This window comes from Varanus komodoensis, unplaced genomic scaffold (assembly GCF_004798865.1).
Source record: "Varanus komodoensis strain SLA01 unplaced genomic scaffold, ASM479886v1 scaffold5, whole genome shotgun sequence".
Classification (NCBI taxonomy): domain Eukaryota; kingdom Metazoa; phylum Chordata; class Lepidosauria; order Squamata; family Varanidae; genus Varanus; species Varanus komodoensis.
The window spans coordinates 38281572-38304318 of record NW_025336087.1 but is presented as its reverse complement, the minus strand read 5'-3'; the positions used below and the strand labels follow the sequence as shown (position 1 = coordinate 38304318).

The following is a 22747-nucleotide window of genomic DNA, read 5'->3' as shown; positions in this document are numbered from 1 at the left end:
AGGCAAATAAGATGGTCTGGTACTCCCATCACTTTAAGAACTTGCCACAATTCTTCAAAACCCTGCCTGTACTTCTGGTAGTTCTCAGTCCACCTACTGCTGGAGCCTAGCTTGTAGGATTTTGAGCATCACTTTGCTAGCATGTGAAATGAGTGCAATGTGTCCATGGGGTCGCGATGGGTCAGATGCGACCTCGTGACTAGCATAGCATAGCATAGCTCAGTCATTTAACATAACCTGAGAGGGAAAGACACCATAGAAGTGGTCACTGGCATCTTCAAAAAGCAAACAAAAAGTGCAGAGAATATCTTGAGGCATAGGGTGATTTATCATTAATGGAGAAATGCTGATTTCCTACAGCCCTACATCCTTTCCCTCTTTTCTCATTTCCTTTATCTCATGTTATCTCATTCTTTGTTCTGTGTTACAACTTTAGGATTTGAGAGACAGAAAGAAAGTTGTGGAAGGTTTAACGCTCCCCCCCCCATATCATGATGATTCATTAAAAAAAAAAACTTGAATCAGCTTTTCCCCACCCCACTGCATTACAGGATTGTATATTTCTCTTATTGTTTATTTCTACTGCCTTTTTAATACAGATCAAATAACATTACAGTATCAAAGCTCAACAGTTTAAAAAGTAAATAAAGTTCATGTTTATTTGTATGATTTATTAAAATCTCCAACTTGCATTTATATCAACAAGCAAGAGAGCTTTTTATTGTTTGCCTACCAGTGCATAAGCAATTTCAGGAAAGAAACTGGAAACCAGTAAGGCAGCTCCTGCCATAAACGTGAGCTGCAGAGTCACAATGATGCACCTCAGGTGAATCCAACACATTTTCAAAAGGCACCGTTTAGATGGTAAAACATAACCACATGGAAACGTGCGAGTTTCCACTTTACAGTGTACTTACTGAATTGTTTTTATGTGCTGCTTTGTTAATAGTCCACTTGATGAATTTGCAGCCTAGGACTATAATGAAGGTGTAGCTACATTGTAATAAAATTCAGGGAGTATTTGTATTGCAGAAATGGCTATGAAATGCATGGACCAGTTTTATCAACATACAAAAGCATACAAATTCCAATCGCAATAAAATATTACAAATCATAATGTAAACGGTTAAATTATATAGGCATTCTTTTCAAAGATCCAAATGCTGCAATGATAACAAAAACACATATAAAATGTAACAAAACATAAATTACATTTCAAAGTCTGTACATGATTCATCTCACAAAAAGCATTAAACACACATACATCCTGTACAATATTGCTTATTTTTGGTCTTTTAACATCTACAATCACTAATTTTTTTAAAAAAAAGAAGGCTGTGTATGGCTGTGTATTTTTCTAGCACCATCTTATCTAAAGGCAAAATAATTTTGAAGTCCTTATTGATCACTGTAATCAATAAAATGTGCTAATATGTTTCTGAGCCCTTTATAAACATATAACCACCAACAGACAGAAGAGGTTGGTTTGTTAAGTTAGTGCATAGCCTACCCTATCTCTTCTTTTGGGTAGCAAATATATATTTCCTGCTAAAACATTTGACAGTCATCTGTCATTTAGAAAAGAAATTCACTGATTTGTGCTGGAAAATATTCTATTTCTCTCAATGACTGAGCATCACATGTCATTCAGCTTTCTCACCCTAGCTGAATTTCTAATTTAAAACAATATTCTTACCTGTACGTTAGCTATATCTGAAAGACACCCTTGCAAATGTACTGAATCAGTAAGGTAAACAGGATGTTCATTATTCTTTGAGCACCTCTTTACATGCAGAACAATCTCATGTGCTACTGCAGATCAGCTCCTTTTCTTGTAAATGATTTAACCAGAATTCATTAAAAGAACAATTACAATCAGAGTTCAAGATATACATGATGTGCAATGCATTTCCACTATATGTTGCACAGCAACAGTATATTATAAAAGCAGCCTCCCTGCAAGGACTGCAATCAACCCTAGATTTTCAAACAGCAATTTCATATCTTCACGTTTGCAAATATCCACTGGAAAGAAAAGTCTACAAACATGGAATGTCATTAGTGATGTATTTTATGTGGTTTCCGATTAGTAGTTCTAAGAGTCTGAAGAAAAACATTGATTATACAAGTCAAGAAGACTACAGTCCCCAGAGTTCTGAAGAGACAGATGTCTAGTTTTGCCCTTGCAGAAGGGTACTGACATCCTTAGGCTTCTGACTGAAACTCTGCCTCATCCATTTGAAGAGTGTCATTGTCACCCAATAATTCTGTTTCCGGCACTGAGCCTTCTTCTTCTTCCTCTTCCTGGACAAGACTCTGGCCAACATCTTCTGTCACATTATGTGAATCTTCTGTACCTTCAGAGAGCAGAGCTGCCCTGTCAGCCACAGAGGCATTGGAGGGGGCTGTGGTTACATACCCTGTACTTGTTGAACCACTTCCACTGTGATGCGATCCTGGTTTGGGAATCATCTGAGGTGCTATCTGTTGAGGAGCCATCTGCATTGGGATCTGGACAGGATAAAAATTTGGCAAATAGGCCCCATAGGCTGGCATTGGTTGGTAGCCATTGACAGGAATGTAGAGCTGAGGAGGTGGGACCATTGGTCTTATCTGTCCTTTCATTGGTATAAACTGTGGCTGAGGGAAAGCTTGTGGTTTCTGCTTTGGTCCAACATATCTAGTGTTGCTGACATTACTAACGGGGCTTGTGCTGAGGGAGCTGGTTTGTGTGGTGTTGCTTGCGCCAGAGGTTTGTGCAGAGCTGTTATAATTAGACAGGTTTCCCCATGTTCGCAATCTGTTGTGGATGTCTTTAAATCTGGGTCTTCTGTTGGGAAATTCATTCCAACATTCTAACATCAGTGAGTACATCCAGGCAGGGCAGTCATCCGGGCATGGCAAAACCTGCCGATTTCTTATCATCTCAATGACATCTTGGTTGGAGTAGCCACAGTAAGGCTGCAAGCCATAGCTGAAGATCTCCCACAACACCACGCCATATGACCAGATATCTGAATCAATGGAAAACTTGCCATACATGATTGCCTCCGGGGACATCCACCGTATAGGGAGTGGATTGTTACCCATTAGTTTATAGTAGTCAGCAGAATACACTTCTCTGAAAAGACCTAAATCAGATATTTTCATGCTGAGCTTGTCAAACACCAGTACATTTCTAGTGGCCAAGTCTTTGTGGACAATGTGGTGACTTGAGAGGTATTCCATTCCTGCTGCTAACTGAGTCACAATGTGGAAAAAATCAGCCGGCTCCAATGTAGACTTCACTGTCTTCTCATCATCAGTGCTTCCAACATCTGAGTGAGGGGATCTTATAACCAAAAACTCGTGGAGATCACTATGGGAACAATAGCTAAAAATCATACTGATGGGCTGTTCTTTGGTCACTATTCCTAGTAAGCAAACTATATTTGGATGCTGTAATCTTGATCTCATCATTGCTTCATGTTTAAATTCTTCACGGAGGCTTAGATCTGCTTTATCCTTCAGTGTTTTAATGGCCACTGTTTGTGTTTGCTCCCCTGGGGTTGTACCAAACAGGTGGCCTTTATAAACTTTTCCAAACTTCTCTTCACCTAGTTCCTCCATAAATCTCACACTGGAGAGACTGATCTCTTTTAGTTTTGCCTAAAAAGCAAAGAGAAAACAAAGACACCATGTCCTAATCATTTCAAATGAATAAAAAGCATTGCAGATTGTTAGCAATAAACAAGAAACAAGCTTTGAATCAAAGTGCACTTACAACTTATCCTAATTTGTATTTGACAATCTGAATACAAATTATTTCTCAAATTCCCATAACAAAATATTTCAGCTCAAGAGTATTTCAAATGCTTAGCCCAATAACAAACAAGACCGCTCTTATTTTCATAAACAGGACAGGGTAGCCACCTATCCTGGAGCTATAATCTGATATTATAGATCAGATAATACAATCTTTTTCCTACATGGGAAAAAGAAAATGACTGGTTAAATGCATAAGGTGACTTTTGAGGCACTTTCTAACTGTAAGTACCATATTTATTCATGTAAAAAATGCTGATGTTAGTTTTCTGCAAAATAATCCCAGTACATACCTTAGTAATCATGCTCTGCAGTCACAAGTTTAATAGAATATCAAGTGTTGTATTTATTTGATTTGGTTTGTACCTCATCTTTCTACCAAAATTGGCACTTAAGCTGTCTTGTGACATGGGCTGCTATGCCTGCCTGTGCACCCAACCCAAGTTGAATGTAAAGTTTGGGTTATGTTCCTTAGGAAAGCAGCTCAAATTTACCAAGTCGCCTTCACAGGATTTTTACTGCCTTGGAATTTTTTTGCTTTTCTGCACCTGGGTTTAGGTCAAACAACTGACAAAACAGAAAGAGGGAGGAAGCCTTTGAGACAGCGAATGGATTTCCATTTCAACATTCAGTGCCTGGAGACTTTAAAATCCACTGAGTATGTTAAACAAACACAATGTGCGTGCCTTTTGAATGATACCTGTTTATGCTGATTAATGAGAGGCATTTCCATGTCCTGGCTCGGAGATGCCATCAGCTGCCTCCGCTGCGGGGTGGTGGCGGACGCCTTCTGCTTGTTTCTGCACATGCAGACCAAGAAGAAAAGGCAGGCAATAACCAAAGGAATGGCTATGCTGGGAACCAGGATGTAGAGGATCCCCATTTTGCTGCTGTCCCGTGGACCTATTCGGATTAAAGCATTGCATATTTTCAGGTGGGGGTTTAAACATTCAAAATGCAGGCAAGAAATACAACTAGCATTAAGGGAGTAAAGTTCCAGGTGCATGCACAACTCACAGGAAACAGCATGGCAGAAGAAGAAACACTGCATTCATCATCAGCTTTGTGTTCTAAAGACTTAGATGGTGAACATAGTTCGAGGAAACTTATCAACAGAAATGCAAAATGCACAGATCCAACTCATTTTTGCAGCAGGCATTCACCAGCCATATATTCAGAAACCCCCTTAAATGGGCCTTAAGTAAGGTTCTGAGCAATTGATGGAAGTCTGGGGGACATTTTTAACTGCAGAATCCCCAGTGCAGGCTGCAGGGATCCCCCCAGAGTCCACCAAAATTGCCTGTTTGCTGCTGAAATTTAGCATCCAACCACTCTACAGCCATCTTTCCTGCAGGCATGAAGCCCACTGTCCACAGGTTGCTGACCCTTGCTCTTTGATTATAAAAGGTACAATCTTCCCTGTACGTATCTGGATTCTGAGCCCCACTGAATACAATGATAAGGTAGCATTCAGTACCTATGCTGTTTAGAGTGGACTTCAACATGGCCTGCCTGTACTAGGGTGCAACCTTAGCAATTTGCTTCAGGAGACTGCTGTGCACAGAATGGTTGCACCCAATGGGCAAGCCCATTCATTTCAATAAGCAGGCCGCAGCTTCATGTGCATATCCAGAATAAATTCCCCATTGAGCTGAACAGGACAGGCTGCTCTACAACATCCGCCGCACCTATTCGCAAATACAGCACATCAGCACAAATACTGTAGCCAGCAATTGTGTATTTCTACCGCGTAATCTTTTGATTTATCAATGATTTGTATTTATACATGCAATCCAAAATTATTGGCTGTCCAAAATTATAACTGTAGCAATTTAAATCTCAAAATTTAATGTTTCAGATATATTAAATGACCCTCATTAAAAAAGCTAATTGTAAAAAGTGCTCTGTAGGAAAACTGTAAAATATACAGAAGACCAATTAATTGATCTGTATGAAAAATCATCTATTACAATCTTTCTCGGACTAATCTATGTCCATTTAGTTTAATAATTACATATGACTTCATTAAAACATCAAAGCACTTCATAGGAAAAATAGGGAAATATGACAAAAGTAAGAACAATAACAAATTAATAATAACAATAATACAGCAGCAATGAAAATATGAATAAGCAGTGGTACATCAGGATGATGAATTATTCAAAAACATTATTCATTTCCCATGGAGGTAGAAAGCCCAGGTAGACTTCTCACATAATTTTGCTGTGAAGCTCACCCAATTTCGTGTAACACAACCATATGTAATACTGATATTTATTTGAGATGGACACCAAATTGCCATTTATATAAGCCCATTGCAAAACTAAATTTTAGAATATATTCTCCAACAAAAATTTCTACATATCCTTCAGGTAATATTTTAAAAGATAGCCACAGTGCCGATGAGTAGCCATTATCTGGTTTATTCAGAATTCCAAACTGCCTTTCCTCAGCCTGGTGACCTCCAGATATTTTTGACTGCAGCTCTCAGATTTTCTCCCTGTTGGTCACGCTGGCTGGGACTGATCTGAGTTGAGGTCAAATATATCTAGAAGGAACCGGGTTAGGGAAAGAGGAACCAGGCTCTTGCACTCAGGCTTGGAAGCTTCCCCCTCCCCTCTTCTGGAGCAGCCATAAGAAAGAGATTGGAAACATCCACTTCCTGAAATATTCTTACTGAAATTTCACAAGGGATTTGAACTGCGATCTCTGATAAGCATAAACTTGTGAGGGCTTGGGCTTCAAGAGTCAGTAGCCTGAACGTGGGGGTCAGGTCCAATGAGCAATCAGGACCCAAGGAAACCAGAGACCAAGCTAGGAGTCAGACTTAAGGGTGGCCAGGAGCAGAGGACAAACCAGGAAACAGGATCAACAGTAAAACCAGAAATACAAGGCACAGCAGAGCTCAGGTAGTGACCCTGTTGTTCAAGCTCCAAAAGGAAGTCTCCTATACTTCTTCCTGCCCAGGAGAAGCAAGGCCCAAGGGCTTGGATGCAACTGGTTCTTTCCTGAGAAGGTATAACTACACAGTTCATAATGGGGCAATGGTCAGCTATTCCTGGAACAACTAAGACTTCTTGAAATAAGCTAGGATCATGAAGCACAATATGATCTCAGCTTGTTCCAATAAACTAGGCTTGTGACTAACCTGCTTCCTCCAGATATTTTCGAAATCCTCCCCCATCAGCAACAGATTGTATGGCCAAAGGCCAAGAATGCTAAATGCTGTAATTCAAAACTCCAAACTGAGGAAGGGGAAATAAACCATGGCTTAAATTAATCACAGTTTGTTCTTACTGGATGTAGCAACAATGGTGGATGCTTTCTGTTTCCTCACAGCCACACTGGTGGAATAGAGAGGAGAACTTAAGGCTCAATCAGCAACACCAGATGATGACTTGTGTTACATCCGGACAGAGCTAGTGTCTGCGTAGTCTAAGAATGTGTGAGTAATCCATTTTGGGAGTATGAACCTATCAATATTCCTTGGGCTTGGTTCCCTGGACCCTGGCCTGCTTCCTCACAGCTGTGAGTCTGAATTATTGGTGGGTATTTCAAGTGTTTATGCAGGCATCTGCCAGGAAGCAAGCACACATGCATGCTGTACAAATGGCATCTCTCATCCATGTATGTGACTTGTTGCCTTTCTTTGGGGTGCACATAGTGCAGAAGAGAGTTGCCAGTTGCAGAACTAGAGTTGGGTTGGTTTGCTTTCCATGCAAGGGTCAAACACAAAAAGCCTGATGAACAGAAGGCCATATCCCAGGCAGAAACATAATCACCCTAATCTGGATTTTATGTGTACTATTTGTATGGGGTTTATTTATTGTATGTAAGCCATCCTGAGGCTCATGAGAATGGGACGGCAGACAAAAATTCTAAATGAATGAATGAATGAATGAATGCAATGTATCTTAAAATGAAGATGCAGAAGTGTTGCAGAACCTATTGTCCTACAGCTTCCTTCCTTTCTACTTAGAATCCATCATATTCTTCAAGGTAGACTCAAGATATCAAGCAATAGTTTAAATCAAAATCCAACGAATACATAAAGAATATGGTGGTGGTGATGACAGCAGATCATCAAAGCAGATCATCATGGTATGGGCATCAATCCATACCATGTATAAACAAACAGAGAAAAAGTGGAGGTTATTATGTTCTGTGATTTCAGGGCTAGGAAATTGTAATCAAGCCTTTCTCCTCTTATAAGAATGTAGAAGTCTCTACTTCCTACAGCTTTTTCCCTCTGGTATTTGTCTCTAGATTATTAATTATTTGTTAAAGTAATTTGTTTAAAGGTTGCCCATTAGCATCATGTTCTCTGGATGGCCATCTCAATAAAATTACCAATAGGTAACATAAATAATACATTTAAAATACACAAGGTAATATAACATAAACATAAACAACAAAAACAAAACTTAAGTTAGTAAATTAAAACTGATGCAAACGGATGTAAAAATGCCATAAGTGCACCGGAAAAGGAACATTTTTGTCAGGCACCTAAAACTCAGCAGAGTAGGTACCTGATGAATGGTAACACATTCCATACTTGGGGTGCCACCACAGAAAAGCCCCTCTCCTTGCAAGCTGCCCCTTAACATCTAGGGAGAGGAACTCATAGGACGGCTTCAACTGATGACCTTAAATGATGGGCAGGAATATAATGGAGTACAGCACTCCCCGAGATAATGTAGTCCCAAGCTGTTTAGGGCTTTATATGCCATAGCCAAGACCTTGAATTCAGCCCTGACTTGGCAGCCTGGATGCAGCGTAATATGTTCGTAACAACTAGTCATCCTCAGCCACTGCACTGTCCTGCTTTGGATCATTTCAGGAGTCTGGACTGTTCTCAAGGGAAGCCCCACGTACAGTGCATTGCAGCAGTCCAGTCTGGAGGTTACCAGTGCATGAATGACCATAGCAAGACTATCCTCATGCAAGTAGGAGCATACTTGGTAAATCACCCGGAGCTGATAAAAGGCACTCCTGGCAACCAAGTCCAACTGAGCTTGGAGTCCAGGAGCACCCCGAGACTACAAACCGTGTCTTACAGGGGAATGCAACCCCATGGAAGACAGGTTTACAATCTCCCTGTTGAAACTAAGGTTCATTCACCAACAGTACTTCTTTGTCAGGCTTTAACTTGAGCTTACTGGTCCTCATCCAATCCATTACCAAGTCCAGATTCCTGTTAAGGGTAGAGACTGGGGGAGGACAGAGACTAGAGTGTCAGGTGAAACACCTCCCTTTGTTCAACAGAGAACCAGTCGTGATGTAAGCAGCAAGCTTACCATTCATAGGCTGAACAATGGTTTTCTTGACTCAGATAAAACCATTATAGGCAAACGTGCAGCTGCACACTGCTACAACCTCTTTAGTGCTTAGTCTTACTTGCATCAATCCAAGAGTAAACAGAGCACTGGTTTTTTGCACCTAAATACCATGGGCTTCAGTGTCCATGAATGAACAATTCATTAATGGGAAATACAGCATTTTGGATTAATTTCAACTTTAAAAGTGTAACAAAAAAGCCCTTAAGCATGATTCACTTTATAGCTATTTTTTACTATAAACACTCTAGAAGCAGGGAAAAAAAGTAATACATACTACAAGAAGGTATTTCACACAGTTCCATGCGTACGTTTTTGTTTTGAGTAAAACACCAGGGACCTTCCATCTGGTTTCCAGGATTGCGACAGTAGGCATGTCCACCTCCAAGCTCTGGAAATTCCGTGCTTGTCAAGTCATGGGCATGAGGATGTTGCGAGTCCCAGTACTGACAATTATGGCCAGACTTTGTGACACTGACAGTACCTCTATAATCTGCTCCAGAGCCATTGTAACACTGGTGATCTGCAAGAAGAAATTTCACAAAAGCTACATGATTTGCCAGAAGCAGTTCTCCCATCTCCCTTGAAAAATATTTTCTTAGGCCCAGTAAACTAATATTTGGCTCGGCATACACGAGGTAAAAACAAATCCACAGAATGATGCAGTGCAGTACTGCAAGGATCAACTGTTCTTAGCCAACTCATCTGCTTCAACATGATTTAAGTCTCTGTTTTATAGAACACCTGCTTGGTTCCATGTAAGATTAACTACTTGATTCGAAATTGAAAAGATGTGGAAAAGGCCTGAGCTTGCAAAACTGAACCGGCATATTTTGGCAGTCTCATCAGCTTATATGAACAAGGAAGCAATTCAGAAATCAAAGATTACTAGGGCAACCCTTTAGCGACTGCCTCTTCCCATATGAATTGACATGTTTTCTGCAGTCTGCCTCGGAGAACTTCCTTTGTGTGCCACTCTCCGAGAAAGGCTTTTGGGTTGTCAGGACAGGCACCTGCCTTTTCTGTGCTAGCCTCATCTTATGGAATGCTCTCCCCACGGAAGATTGTCTGGCACTCATCTTTTCAGCTCCAGTTAAAGATGTGCTTGTTTTTCCAGGCATCTGGACTGTAGTTATGGCCCAATAGTAGTGGTCTGCATCTCTGATGTTCACTCTAGGCTGTGAACAGTGCGAGAGTCTGGGTATTTGTGCATGAACACTGTATAAATGGGTTTTGGATGGTATTTTATTTCTTTTGCATCAATGTGCTGATTACAGTTTATATTGATTTTGCTTGTTTTTGCTACATTAAATATGGAATTCTAAATCTTGTGTATAAGTTGCTTTGAGATTGCTTTTATGATGGGAAGTGATGTATTATTATTCACAAATATTATATTATTATATACAAATATTGTTAAAGCATGACAGTCTCTATATGCAAGGAAAGGGACCAACCCATTGCCCTCCACATAAGAGAGTGACTGTTTGCAGTGGGATGCATCCTCTATTTCCACACAACTGAGAATCCTGATTGTTTAGTTGCAGGAAGCTCCCGCTGCAGGCAGTGGTGATACAAGGGTGTGATGGCTTGGGGAGGACCTCCTGCTCGCTTCCCCCTACCCCCATGTGTAGCGACAACATGCTTTCATCACACACAGGCAAGACTAATGTTAACACCCCTACATCTGAATCTCTCAACCTCCTCCAAAATGCTAATTTCATCAGAATCACCATCTGTATGTCTCCCCACCCACCCCTAGGATCTTCCTTCCCTTGCTCATTCCCCTGCCACTTTCCATCTCTCAAGCTCTGTTAAAAATTGTTCCAGCTGCACAAGGTGATCTGCGCTGGCAGGCCTGTTGCCTCTGGTGTGCCACGCATGTCTTGGGAAGAGAAAAATCTCTTTCCAGAGATTTAAGCCTCCATTTTTTCCCACCAGGCCTATTCCATGGTGAATTCTTAACACAGCAGCAAAGACTTTACAACAGTGTAAAGGTTATGCCACGGTTTGCTGTATACACTGCACGTTCTGCAAACAGCAAAGCTGAAAGCAGTTAGTATGTGCAAGGGCCGCCCTTCCTACCAGGGAGGTCTGGCAGTTGCTCAGGTGCCTGGGGCAGAATCTGCATTCTTCTGGCAATAACCGTTTACATCATACAGACAGAGGCTGGAGAAGAGAAATCTGACATCTGCTGTTCTTCTTTCTCACCACCATATGGCATCCCCTTCCAAGAAAGCCCCAAGCAGTCAAGACAGAGAAAAAGCCAAATGCAGTATAATGTGTGTTACACCACAGAGGAATACACACACACAATCATTTCACTGGAATGAACACTCCATGCTGATTTTGCAGGAAAGGTTTACAGTCAAGGACAGGTACAAAATCCGGTCTCCTCCCCCTGGATCTCTCATGCAAAATCAATATAAATATTGGACTCAGACTGTTCAAATGTATTCCTCTATGGAAGAAAACAAAAGCATCAGTGCATACTCTTCTTAGTTTCAGTCCTCATATCTTTCCAAGACTAGCTGCAGTAAGGGCAGAAAATAAGGCTGCCAAATGTGGGCATATTTTTCATGAAGAAAGCAAGACTTCACTCAGTCCATCTTCCCTCCTCTGCTTTCTTTTCAGATGCCTAATTGCTCTCTAAGCCTACTCCCCTTACTCTCCAAGTTTACTCCCTCCCCTTGTTTTCAGATCAGAAAAACAAGAGCAGGAGATGCCACACACACCGCAGTAGCAGTGGGTCAAAAACCTTAATATAAACATAAAGCACACTTTACAGTCCAAAAGTCCAAAATAACACGTCAAACCTGCATCAGTGGCCATTTGTTGGGCCAGAGCCCATTTCAGCAGATACAGAATGCAAGTTATTTTCAGAAATTTCATGTATGCTTTAGGGCAGGGTGGGCAACCCATTTGCCCCTAAGCTGGTAGGCAGGTGGGGCCAATGGCTGTAGTCAGAGTTAGGGTGGGTGGTGCATGGGTCCAAGGCTGTGATCCTCTTCACACGTTCACGTACACCGGGCTGGTTCTCAGGGTGTACAGCTGACCGCCTGCTGAACTAAGCCATGGTGGGTTGCAACATGTGCCAGCTGCTATTGTGAACAGGCATGCCACAATGGGTGACTGGCGCAGATCATTGTGCATGTAAACATAGAGAGGTTCTGGGTAGTTTTTTAACCATGGTAACAAGCCACCCTGCCTGGACTCATATAAATGGAACAAGCCACAGCAACCACTTACCATGATTTCGATGTTCACAACGCTAGTCAGCACATGCCACAAGCCACCACGGCTTAGTTAAGCCACACTGCTAGCTGCCGATCATGCAAACCCAGTCACAATTCATTTACTCAAGCAGCTGTTCGGCAGCCTAGCAGAAATGGGATCAACATGGGGAGAATGGCACACAGGGAAAGTACTTCTTGTATGCTGTCCTCCCCATCAAAGACATTCTGCCAGTGCACCAAAAGGCTGTTTGGCAGGTTTGGAGGGGCACAGCTTACAGTAGTATCCTAACCACAGAGACGGCCAGCTAGAGTGCCAAGTCAATATTCTTCCTGGTGCTCTCTGCAGTCAGATGTCTGAGCATGGCTCCAAGCATGTCTGCTGGAAGATGTGCTGGCATTTGCACGAAAATGGAGCAAATTGTGGCGAGGGTCAGCTTCCCCAGGGACAAACCCAACAGCAGCCCTAACCATGCGGCAGGGGAAGGTAGTTTTGAGAAGGTGCACAAATTAGTACTGTGAGGAACTTGAAGGGGGTTAACCAAGTCACTTGGCTGGCGGCAGGAGCAAAGTTCTTCTCCATCCTCCCAAGAGCTATGAATTGCCCAGGTTTTATTTTAGGGATTATCAAGATGTCCAGGTTCATCACCAACACATGTGGCAGTAAATTTCACTGTTAACTATGTGTTGTGAGAAGATGCCTGGTTCTTTTTTGCCTGTTTTAACTCTCCCACCGTTTGACTCTTCCACTCATGGATCTGTGTCTCTTTGTATGACAGAGTGAGGAAAAAGGTCTCCCTGTTCCCTTTTCCATACAATGCATGATGCAAGAAAAGTGGCTATAGACAGATTTTACTTCTGCCATAATACTAGAATCCAAGATCATTCCTGATATGTTTAATTGGTCTCTCATTTGTTTGAACTGGATCCTACTGAAACAGTCTAAACAGGAAAAAAGATCAACAACATTCCCAGGAATGCCTCCAACATGGAAATACATGTAGTATCCAAAGGGTGAAAATATTATGGCTTTTCTAATATTATCCTCCTAATAATAAGGCAACAAATGAAGCTGAACCTGCTCCTCTGAAATCACTGTAATCTGTACACATAGATGCAAATGATTAACACAGGCCAAACAAGTGAGTTCCTGTTTAAGAAGGAAAAAGACAAGTAGAATGAAATATGTAAATATCACTACCTTTTCATCCCTCTATCCCTTTCCCTGATTGCCCCTTATCTATCTTTTCTCCTTTCCCACTGTACTATTCACTCCCTTATTCTCTATATGTTTTGTAATGAAAGTTCAGTAAGCAGGGGACACAAACTGATCTATCTCATAATTGCTTGTTTATTTTTCACTGGTATTTTGCCTCTTGATACAATAGGGGGAAAACCTGATTTACAACACTGTGCTAACAGAAGGCGATCTATCTTTTCCCTTCTTCTCCCCCACAGCTCTCTCCTGAAAAGTCCTTGGAGGGTATCGGGGACTTAGTGAACATTTTGAATTGTGTCTTAGAAGGCTGCAGTGGGAAGGCAACCAGCTGAAATTAGGAAACCTGAGCAAGCAGTGCAAATTCCTCCTACCTGATTCATTACTGCTGCACTGTAAGACAGAGTCTAAAGCATTTGGTAGGTTCTCTTTAACACCCCAATTTTCTGGGGAGGGTTGAGATTTGTTATTTTTTGCTTTTGTTTGTTTGTGGGGGTGGGATTCAGGGTGTTGCACAGGGGAAGAAGGAAAGGAAAAAATATTTTGTGAAGCTTGTCTTCCATTTGCACTGCATTAAATACCATGCTATATTATCAAATCAATGAACATGCATAAATTTAAGATGTCTTTCCCTTCTAATGATTAATCTAATGTATCTTTATTTCATTAGCTATTATGTGCCACTTATGTGGAACTACATTTTACCTTCAGCATCCTCAAAAATGCATCTATATTGAGATTTTAGTAATCTGCATATATTCTTTCAGAATATATAACATGAGGATATAAATATATCCTCAACCCAATCCAATCCCTGTTTATTTCCAGAATAACTCCTACAGTGTTCATTGGGGCTTAATTCCAAGTAGGGTTACATAAGATTGTGGCTTTACTGTTAATTAACTGATTCATCAATTAAAACTGGCCGATTAAATAGCTAAAAATAATTATTTGGCTAACAGCCCTATGTAAACCTCATATTCTCCCAGAGTAAAAGCAAAGGAGAAACAAGCAAAAGGATAAAGCAAAAGGAACGATAAAGCAAAAGATCGATAACTTACATCTATTGAGCCGTTCTACAGGTATTCCAATTTTTATACAGTTGGCAGCTTCCAGGGTCTCTGGCAATGGCAGCTCTTCACACTTGGGTGGCTGGAGCTGCATCAGAATGAGTGGATTAGACCTAGCGATGTTGTATTCCTGCCTACAGAGGTCATTTTCCAGAACTTCACACTCATCCCGACACAGCTCTCTTGGCTTAGGTGTCCGAAATCGTTCATCACACAGGGGAAACACGAAGTGGCAGAACGATGGGATGGCAAACTGAGAACACTGATCAGACAAATGGGTAGACGTGCCAATCATAGTAAATGCAGCTAGAAACAGAGAGAGAAAGAAGGGAAATCAGCAGTCTTTAAGACTCGGTTCATAAAACAAATGAAACATATTACATTACTGATTTTTTAAAAACTGAAGTAGCCACTCTGGAATAGAGGGCAGATGCTACCAAGGAATCCCATTCTGACAACATCATACTCACAAAGACAAAGCAGTATATATATCTGCACTACGTATACAGATAAATTTGGTACAGAGCAGCATCTCAAGTCTTCATCCAAATGACCTTTGGAACTGATGGAGAAGTGAGGGTTTAAGAATTCAGACTTCTTGACACTTGCATCAAAATTGTCACTTCCTGAGTTGTTCAGTGAAAATGGTGGCAGTTCAAGCAGCATAAATCTATTACTATTTTTTTTAGCAAAGGACAGTTTCATTGATGAGATAGTACCCGTTACTATCAAATGGGTTTGTGATTGCACCCCCAGAGCAGTGTATACAATGCCACCCTGGTTTCTACAATAGGAGAAGCTTGAAAAATTGGCCCCTTCTCACCAATGGATCCCAAACATTTTTCAAGGTCAGACAAGTATTTTCTCTCTGGATTTGGAATGTGTCTAGATCTCTCTTTGAGACTCTTGTCTGATTCAGGCTTTAAAAGAAGAGCTTCATTTCCAAGCAGAGATGTTCAAACCTGTCTGCAAGCCATACCATGAATCCTAGAAATCTTTCTATCTAATCCTGGTGTTGTTGGGGTGAGTTTTGCTTACTGAGTCATACAAAGGCTCAATGCACATGTTCCAAGCAAGACCTGCTCTTCTACAATATTATCTCACATGTTTCACAGCTGCAGGCTGGCAGTAGATACAGGCTTGGGATTAACCCCATGTGAGATGTGGGTCAAATTATTATTATTTAATTGTTATTACTGGATAAAATGTATAACATGCATTTTCCACCCCAAAACAAAACACAAAACCCATCCCTGACAAAGTGAATTATTCTTGAAAAAGAAGACTGTTGACGCAAGGTTAACAGGTAGATGGGCTAAGGAGAAATTAGTATTAATACGCTTAGCTGCATTATTCAAATTAGCAAGTGTTTCATCATCACAGCACTGATCCCCTGCCTGCTTTCTGGTGTCAGTTGCCCACATACTGGTATTTATTATTTTTTGAATATTTAAGTTAGACAAACATAGGAAGATGTGTATCACAGATTTCATGCATGAATCAAGCCCCAAATATAGATACATTTCCATATTTTCAGGCAGTACCTAGTTTTGACCTAGTTACAAATCTGCATACCACGCCAACGCATTTGCACATCGCGCTGAACCATCCTGTGAATAAGCCACAGTGGGTTGGTTCTTTGCTGAACACCCTACGGTACAGCCAGCAGATAAGTGGGCTTACAACCACTTCTTCTGTTACTTTCTTCCCACCAGCCTCCAGCCAACTTTGGTACTTATCACAGAGTCACTGACAGCAGAACCCATCTCCCTCCCCTTCCTACCCCTTTCTATTCAGCACATGTTTCTTTCTTTTTTGAGAGCAGCCTTGAAAAGCACAGCTGTGGTCATTTGCAGGGAGGGACCTCTAAAAATTGGGCAGCTGTGTTTATACCTTTCCTTTGCTTATTTTCATTGTGGGGGTTTACAGGTTTGCACTGTAATAGCTGTTTGATATTGTAGTCTTTCCTAGTCAATTTCCTTGTCTGTTTCAGCAGTGGAACTAAGTGAAATATGAAAGAGACGGATAAAGAAAGACTGCAGAGAGGCTAATCTGTGCACAGGTGCCAGGTTATATGTCAACAGGAAAAAAGCTGAGAGAAAGGAGCAAAAGGAGTGACAAAAGGAGGTGAGAGGCGTGAATATATCTCCTTTAGCAATATCTCTCTCTCTCAGTTTTAAGGGAGGAAATATTAACTGTCTCTGCCACAGCTCTTTGGAGCACTTGCTGCTGCCATTAATCCTGTTCTCTGAAAGTTTAAAAAATGTAGAATATACAAAAGTCTGGAAAATAAATGAAGAAATGTGTGCCAGTTTAAGAACTGATGAGCAAATAGAGTGGATCTTTGTACACGTGAAAAGGACCAACAAAAAGTAGGTGGGTATGTTGGCAGAATGTGTCAAGGCTGGAGGGCCTTTCAATTTCATACTGGTGGCATGGATAGCAGGACTGGATTGGGTCAGTCAACTCACAAGTCAGTTGCGCAATCCTAGCTCTGCTGCCCTCTGCGTTTGTCTCATGTCAGTAGTGCAGGACAGTGGCAAGGGATGACAGACTTGGTTAGCTGATTTGCAAATCGCTCAACCTGATCTCTGCCCCATGCTGCTGCCGCTGCGAGCCCTTTCAGGTTGTATCAGGAGGCACAGGGTAGCAGAGCTGAGATGGCTGCCGCAGACGTGAGAGTTGTTGGTGGCAATCACCAGAGCACTGGAAAAAGCCAACCAGGGCCAGGCATTCTTGTAGGAAACTAATTATCTGAATTCATTTCAGTCCAGATTCATGCAGGAGATGGGCACAGAAACAGCTTTGGTCACCCTGTACCACCCATGCTGGGAGAGATGCAGGGGAGTTTAACCCTGTTGATACTCCTGGACCTCTCAGCAGCTTTCAATACCATTGACCATGAGGTGGCTGTCTGAGGTTGGAGTGGAGGGTGTTGCTTTGCTTGGGGGTCTGGCTCCACAAGACAGTACTTGAAGAATAGATCTCAGCTGCATGGACTGTCTAGTGTGGGGTTCCTCAAGGAGTGGTCTTGTCCCTTAGACTATTCAACATCTATATGAAACCATTGAGTGGCATCATCCAGAGCTTTGGAGTGTGTGTTAATGCCAATATGCTGATGACATGCAACTTTATTTCTCCTTTTTATCTTCTGCAGGTGAAGCTGTGGATGATTACAGCCTGGTAATTAGGTCAGACTACCACAACACACTTTATGTGGAGCTTCCTCTGTAGACTGTTCAAAAGATAAAAACTCTGCAAATTGTGGCAGCCAGATTGCAACCAGAAGGTCAGAACACAAGAGAATCAGCTCTGGCCCACGTGCACTCTCTGCCTATACACTTCCAAATCCAATGCAGAGGGCTGGTTTTAACCTATAAATTCCTATACAGCTTGGGACAACAATACTTGATGGAATGCTCTTCCAACCACAATCTGCTTGGACATTATGCTCAGTATCTGAGGCCTCCTTCCAAATTTCTCCTCCAAGGGAGGTTGGTAAACAGCAAAAGGAGGGCTTTTTCCTCTATGGAAGCCCCCAGATTATGGACTGATCTCCCCAATAAGGCTTCCCTTGTGCCAATTTTACTATCCTTTCAGTGCCATGCTAAGCCTGCCCTTTATGCCAAGGCATTTAACGGCTTTCACACTTTTGGCATGAGTACTGACAGCTGTTTTTACCAGGCTAGGCTACCTTGGCTGTTAAGATATTAAAAATTAAATTTCAACTCCTAGTGAAATGATACTTTATTTTTATGTATCTTTTATACTGTATTTCATCAACTGTTGTTTAATGTCCAGAGAGCTTCAGCTAATAGGCAGTACAGAAATAAAATTACTACTACTACTAACACTAACAAACACTAACATTAACAATAATAATCTGGGCCAGTAGTACCCTTTCCTCTCCTCATCTCTTCTCGTCTCTCCTCTTCTGGCTAAACCTGCATATCTCCCTCCATGCTGTCTAGCTCTTAATTCTGAACACATTAGTGCTGAAGTTCCAAAAAGAGTAGTATGCCAAAATCAACAGAAATAAAGAATGGACAGCAATATAGTTTCTGAGGCTCAAACTAGATGTGATGCTGGAATATCACCATTTAGACCAGCATGCTCCAGCCCAGTTCTTGAATATATTGGATTACATCTCCCATCACCCCCAGTCATTATGTCATAATGGGCACCATCTTAGGGAAGGGTGATTTAAACTCATACTTGCTACTATTATGTAGAAAAGTGGTTTTGTCCAGTTTGACATGTGAAAGCTGTATAGGATGGTGATGGAAGGAGGACCAGATGCCAGGATCAAAGAACAAAGAAGCAGGGAAATGTTAACAGCTTTGGAGGATGACTGAAGCCAAAGCACCTAGGAAGCCATACCAGCTTTTCACTCTGAACCCTGCAGAAAAGAAGGACCTGGCTGAAAAGCAAAGCAATCACTGGTTTCCACAATGGTAGAACTGATTCTTCTCACCACACAAGTCAATGGAGCAGTATTCATTCTATTAACTATGCAGTAGATCAAAGGTTGCATGATCAGTGGGGATTGACTGCAAAATCTTGAGAATACCAGGATTGCAATGGATTCAAATGTTAAGTGACCCTCCCCTCACAAAAAAAGTATTGTTTCTCATGGGCAGGCAGTCATGTTTCGAATAGCTGAGTTTTAGAACAGGTCAACTGCCAAGCCTGCCAAATGGGAGTGCAGCAAGGGTTTGCTTGCATCAGAACTCCATATTACACCCTTCTCTGTTTACAACAGTCATGGCCATGCTAAATGAAAAGGATCAACAGGAGCCAGATGTTTGCTGATGACTTCACTCAAGAGTATAATGAATTACCAATGAATAAATTACCCACTTTAATCAGTGTTAAAGCATCCTTGAGCAAGCTGGCCTTAAAAGGAATGCAGATAAGAACAAGGCCAAGATAAATGAAGATACTGGACCTACAAAAGAAATCTTCGGAAAGTGGCGAATCAATGAAGAAATGTTCATATTTGGAATTTGCCAGAGAGTTTATCTTCTTGGCAACCCTGGATCGAATTGGTTTCCTTCAATGGAGGAAAATCAAGACAAGGAATGATCCTATAATAAGTACACAGATCGATTGCCCCAAAGACCATGCATATTATGACAGCATAAGTGTGAATTTGTAAGACAGCCACCAAGCTATTCCTGCAAGTGAGACTGTAGCTTGCCCAGCTGCTACAATTATGACACTGAATGGTAGGCAGCATAGTTCTCACACTGACAAATGCATGGAAGCATGCACACATCTTCAGGACAAGTCAGGACTGACTGGGTGTTTCTTCTACACACAATTAGAACCAGTGGTAAGCTCAGTGGCAGAGTACTTCCTTTGTGTGCAGAAAGTTCAGGGTTCAAGTCTTGCCATTTCCAAAAAGGATGGGAAAAACTGATGGAGATGCTAGGAACCCTCAAGAGTTGCCACAACAAGTCAGTGTCAACAAGATGAACCAAGGATAGGATTCTCTATAAGCGATAGTCCTACATTCCCATAATAAGAATTCCAACTTCTTGGCTGGATTGTATAATTTTAGGCTTCTGATTAGAGCTACATGGTATGGAAATGAGCCCTCAACAACTCTTGTCAGCATAATGGCTGCATATGTTATTTTTAGGTGTACATGCTGCAAATAAAATGGGAGAACACTTCCTCTGTGCTTACAGTATGGCTCATTCCAAGACAGGCTTCCCTAAACATGAGCGATGAATTTTGCAGTGGCTGCCTCCATAGCGCAGGAAACCTCCGCAGTTCTGCTGTGATGCTCATGTCCATTCTGAGGTAAGTCCTATATAGATGATGCATCCAGGCTGAATGGGCTTAAAGAGGCCACACCACACATCCCTGGGCACAAAGCTCTGAAGTGGAAAAGGGTGCAGAAACTTTCAACCATGAGTAGAGAGGTAGCCAGACAAAACAGAAGAAATAAGAAATAATTATGTCTTGCTAAGTATTTCCTCCACTTTGCACTGAAGAGTTTTGATACATAATGTTTCTGAACTGACCTCTTCAAATAAAGTTTCTGATGTGGACAGTAGATGTCACTACTTTCCATCGGTGAAGTAGGGCAGAAAATTTTCCAAAATACAAAATTTTCTGATGTCATATTTTTCCATGGTAAAATTTCCATACTGTATATGTCTGTGTTTATCCATAGCTGTCTGGGATGCTACACTACAATCAATCCTATTAGATGGGCTATATATAGACCCAGAACTTGTATAGGTTTATCTTCTAAGACGCACTGACAAACCCTAGTGCTTAGTTGCCTATTAAAAAAATAAGGTGTGACTACCCCTTCCTGTAAACAAGGCAGTTTGCTCTTTGCTGGGTCTAGGCCAGACTTATACATGGTGTCTTTGTCCTCTATGGATAATATTCCTCAATAGCCCTCTAAAAGAAAACTGAAACTAAGACTGTGATTATTGTTTGTTTCACTTAAGAACATTAAAGGAACTGTGCTAGATCAGGCCAAGGGGCCATCAGGCCAAGCATTCTGCTCACACAGTGGCCAACGGGTTGCCTATGGGATCCCACCAGCAGTACCCTCATGCCCAAGTTCCCCAGTCTGTACCCAAAGACCCACTCCCATCCTTTAGTGAAAGAGAGTGGTCGACCAGTTGTTCTGAATCAGACTTTTCTGAACTTGAAATGGAACCACAACTGAAGCTGCAGGTGCTGCAGCTGCAGTTACCTAAGCAAAAGAAAACCAAAGTGTTAATACAGTCTACAGCACTTCTTCGGGGGTGTATATCCTAAAATCAGTGAATTCTTTCAGGTGTAGTCAGTTTGTTGAATGTAAACACACATCATAAGGAAGTATGCGCTATAGCCTTTACATTTTTACAAATGTTGCAATAGAATAGTTTCTACATACATCTTGGAATGTGTTTGAATATAATATTTAAAATATATTGTGTGGTTAATTTAATTTCCCCTTAAGCAAATATTTCACTTCAAGTATTTCGTGGCTATTGGGAACTTTTTTATATACCTATATAGCACATAAGCTTGACATAGATTATGTTTTCATCTCTTTACTAAATATGAGGAATTTTATGTGACCAATACAGACGAATATGAGTAAAAATGAGTCAAATCAGATAACATTATTTGGAGCACTGGAAAATATTTCAGTTTTCCTTTCAAAAACCCACATCACTGCTTTCCATTCCCATAGTTGCATACTTGATTTGCTTTAACTTAAATGCAAATCAACAGATGCAAGCTTAAGCTTTCTTTATTAAACTAATAATAAAGCTGTTTTTCCCTGCACAAAGAATACTGTTTTTGAATAAGATTGTACCTTTACAGTTTTAAAAACTGCCTGTTCCTTCATCAGTGGAAACTATAATGGCAAGACAGACACTGTATTACTAAACCTTCCTGTGTTCCCTGAAAGCTGGCAGAGTGCAACAGGGAACCTGAGCTAAAACAAATGGCTTAGTTTGATTATTTGGCTCCCGCTGGGTTCTGTTCCATCATGGAAGGCTTCTAGTCTAGTGAGGGATCCTGCTAATGGAATAAGGGCAAAGGTTTTTTTCCCCTGGTCCATTCGTCCAGGTCATGATGCTCTGAGGAGTTGGGTGACCCTAAGGAACTATGGAGAAGGTGGTACTGGTGCCACTGTGGGGTGAGGTGGAAATGGCAAGAATTACTTTTCTTGTTTCCTCCAAGAGGAACATTCTGAGCAGAACTCCACTCTGGGAACACTATTGTTGGTGGAAGGAGATGCTAGATTCAAGCCATTGATCTTTCAATCATGGCATGGAAACCTATTAATAAAGCAAATGTAGACTCATTCAGTAGTTGAATTGCATATGCAAGCTTATGCCTGTGTATAAGGCATCCAAGGTATCCTAGCAGGGAAAACAAGCGCAAAAGTTGCTGTTTCCTGAAAAATGTCCACCACTAGCAAGTAATTTATTTTTTGTAATAGGCCCCAAAATATGCATGCAAATGATTTTAGCAACCTAATTACTTAGCCAGTTGCAGTATGAATGGGTATCTGATACCAGATACTACACAATGCAACTACTTAGCAACAGTTAAGCACAGGGA

At 41.3% G+C, this 22747-nt stretch overlaps 1 protein-coding gene across 1 annotated transcript in view; it reads right to left on the bottom strand.

Annotated features, from left to right (window-relative positions):
• Positions 1-572: 572 nt before the first annotated feature.
• ROR2 (receptor tyrosine kinase like orphan receptor 2) overlaps positions 573-22747 on the bottom strand; it is a 144723-nt gene continuing 122548 nt past the window's right edge. Inside the window, exons 6-9 of the mRNA XM_044446822.1 lie at positions 14651-14965; positions 9418-9663; positions 4505-4707; positions 573-3648 (exon numbers count right to left, since the gene is read on the bottom strand). Of these exons, the coding sequence (XP_044302757.1) occupies positions 2206-3648; positions 4505-4707; positions 9418-9663; positions 14651-14965 (2207 nt within the window). The 3' untranslated portion in view covers positions 573-2205. The remainder of the gene's footprint in view (positions 3649-4504; positions 4708-9417; positions 9664-14650; positions 14966-22747) is intronic.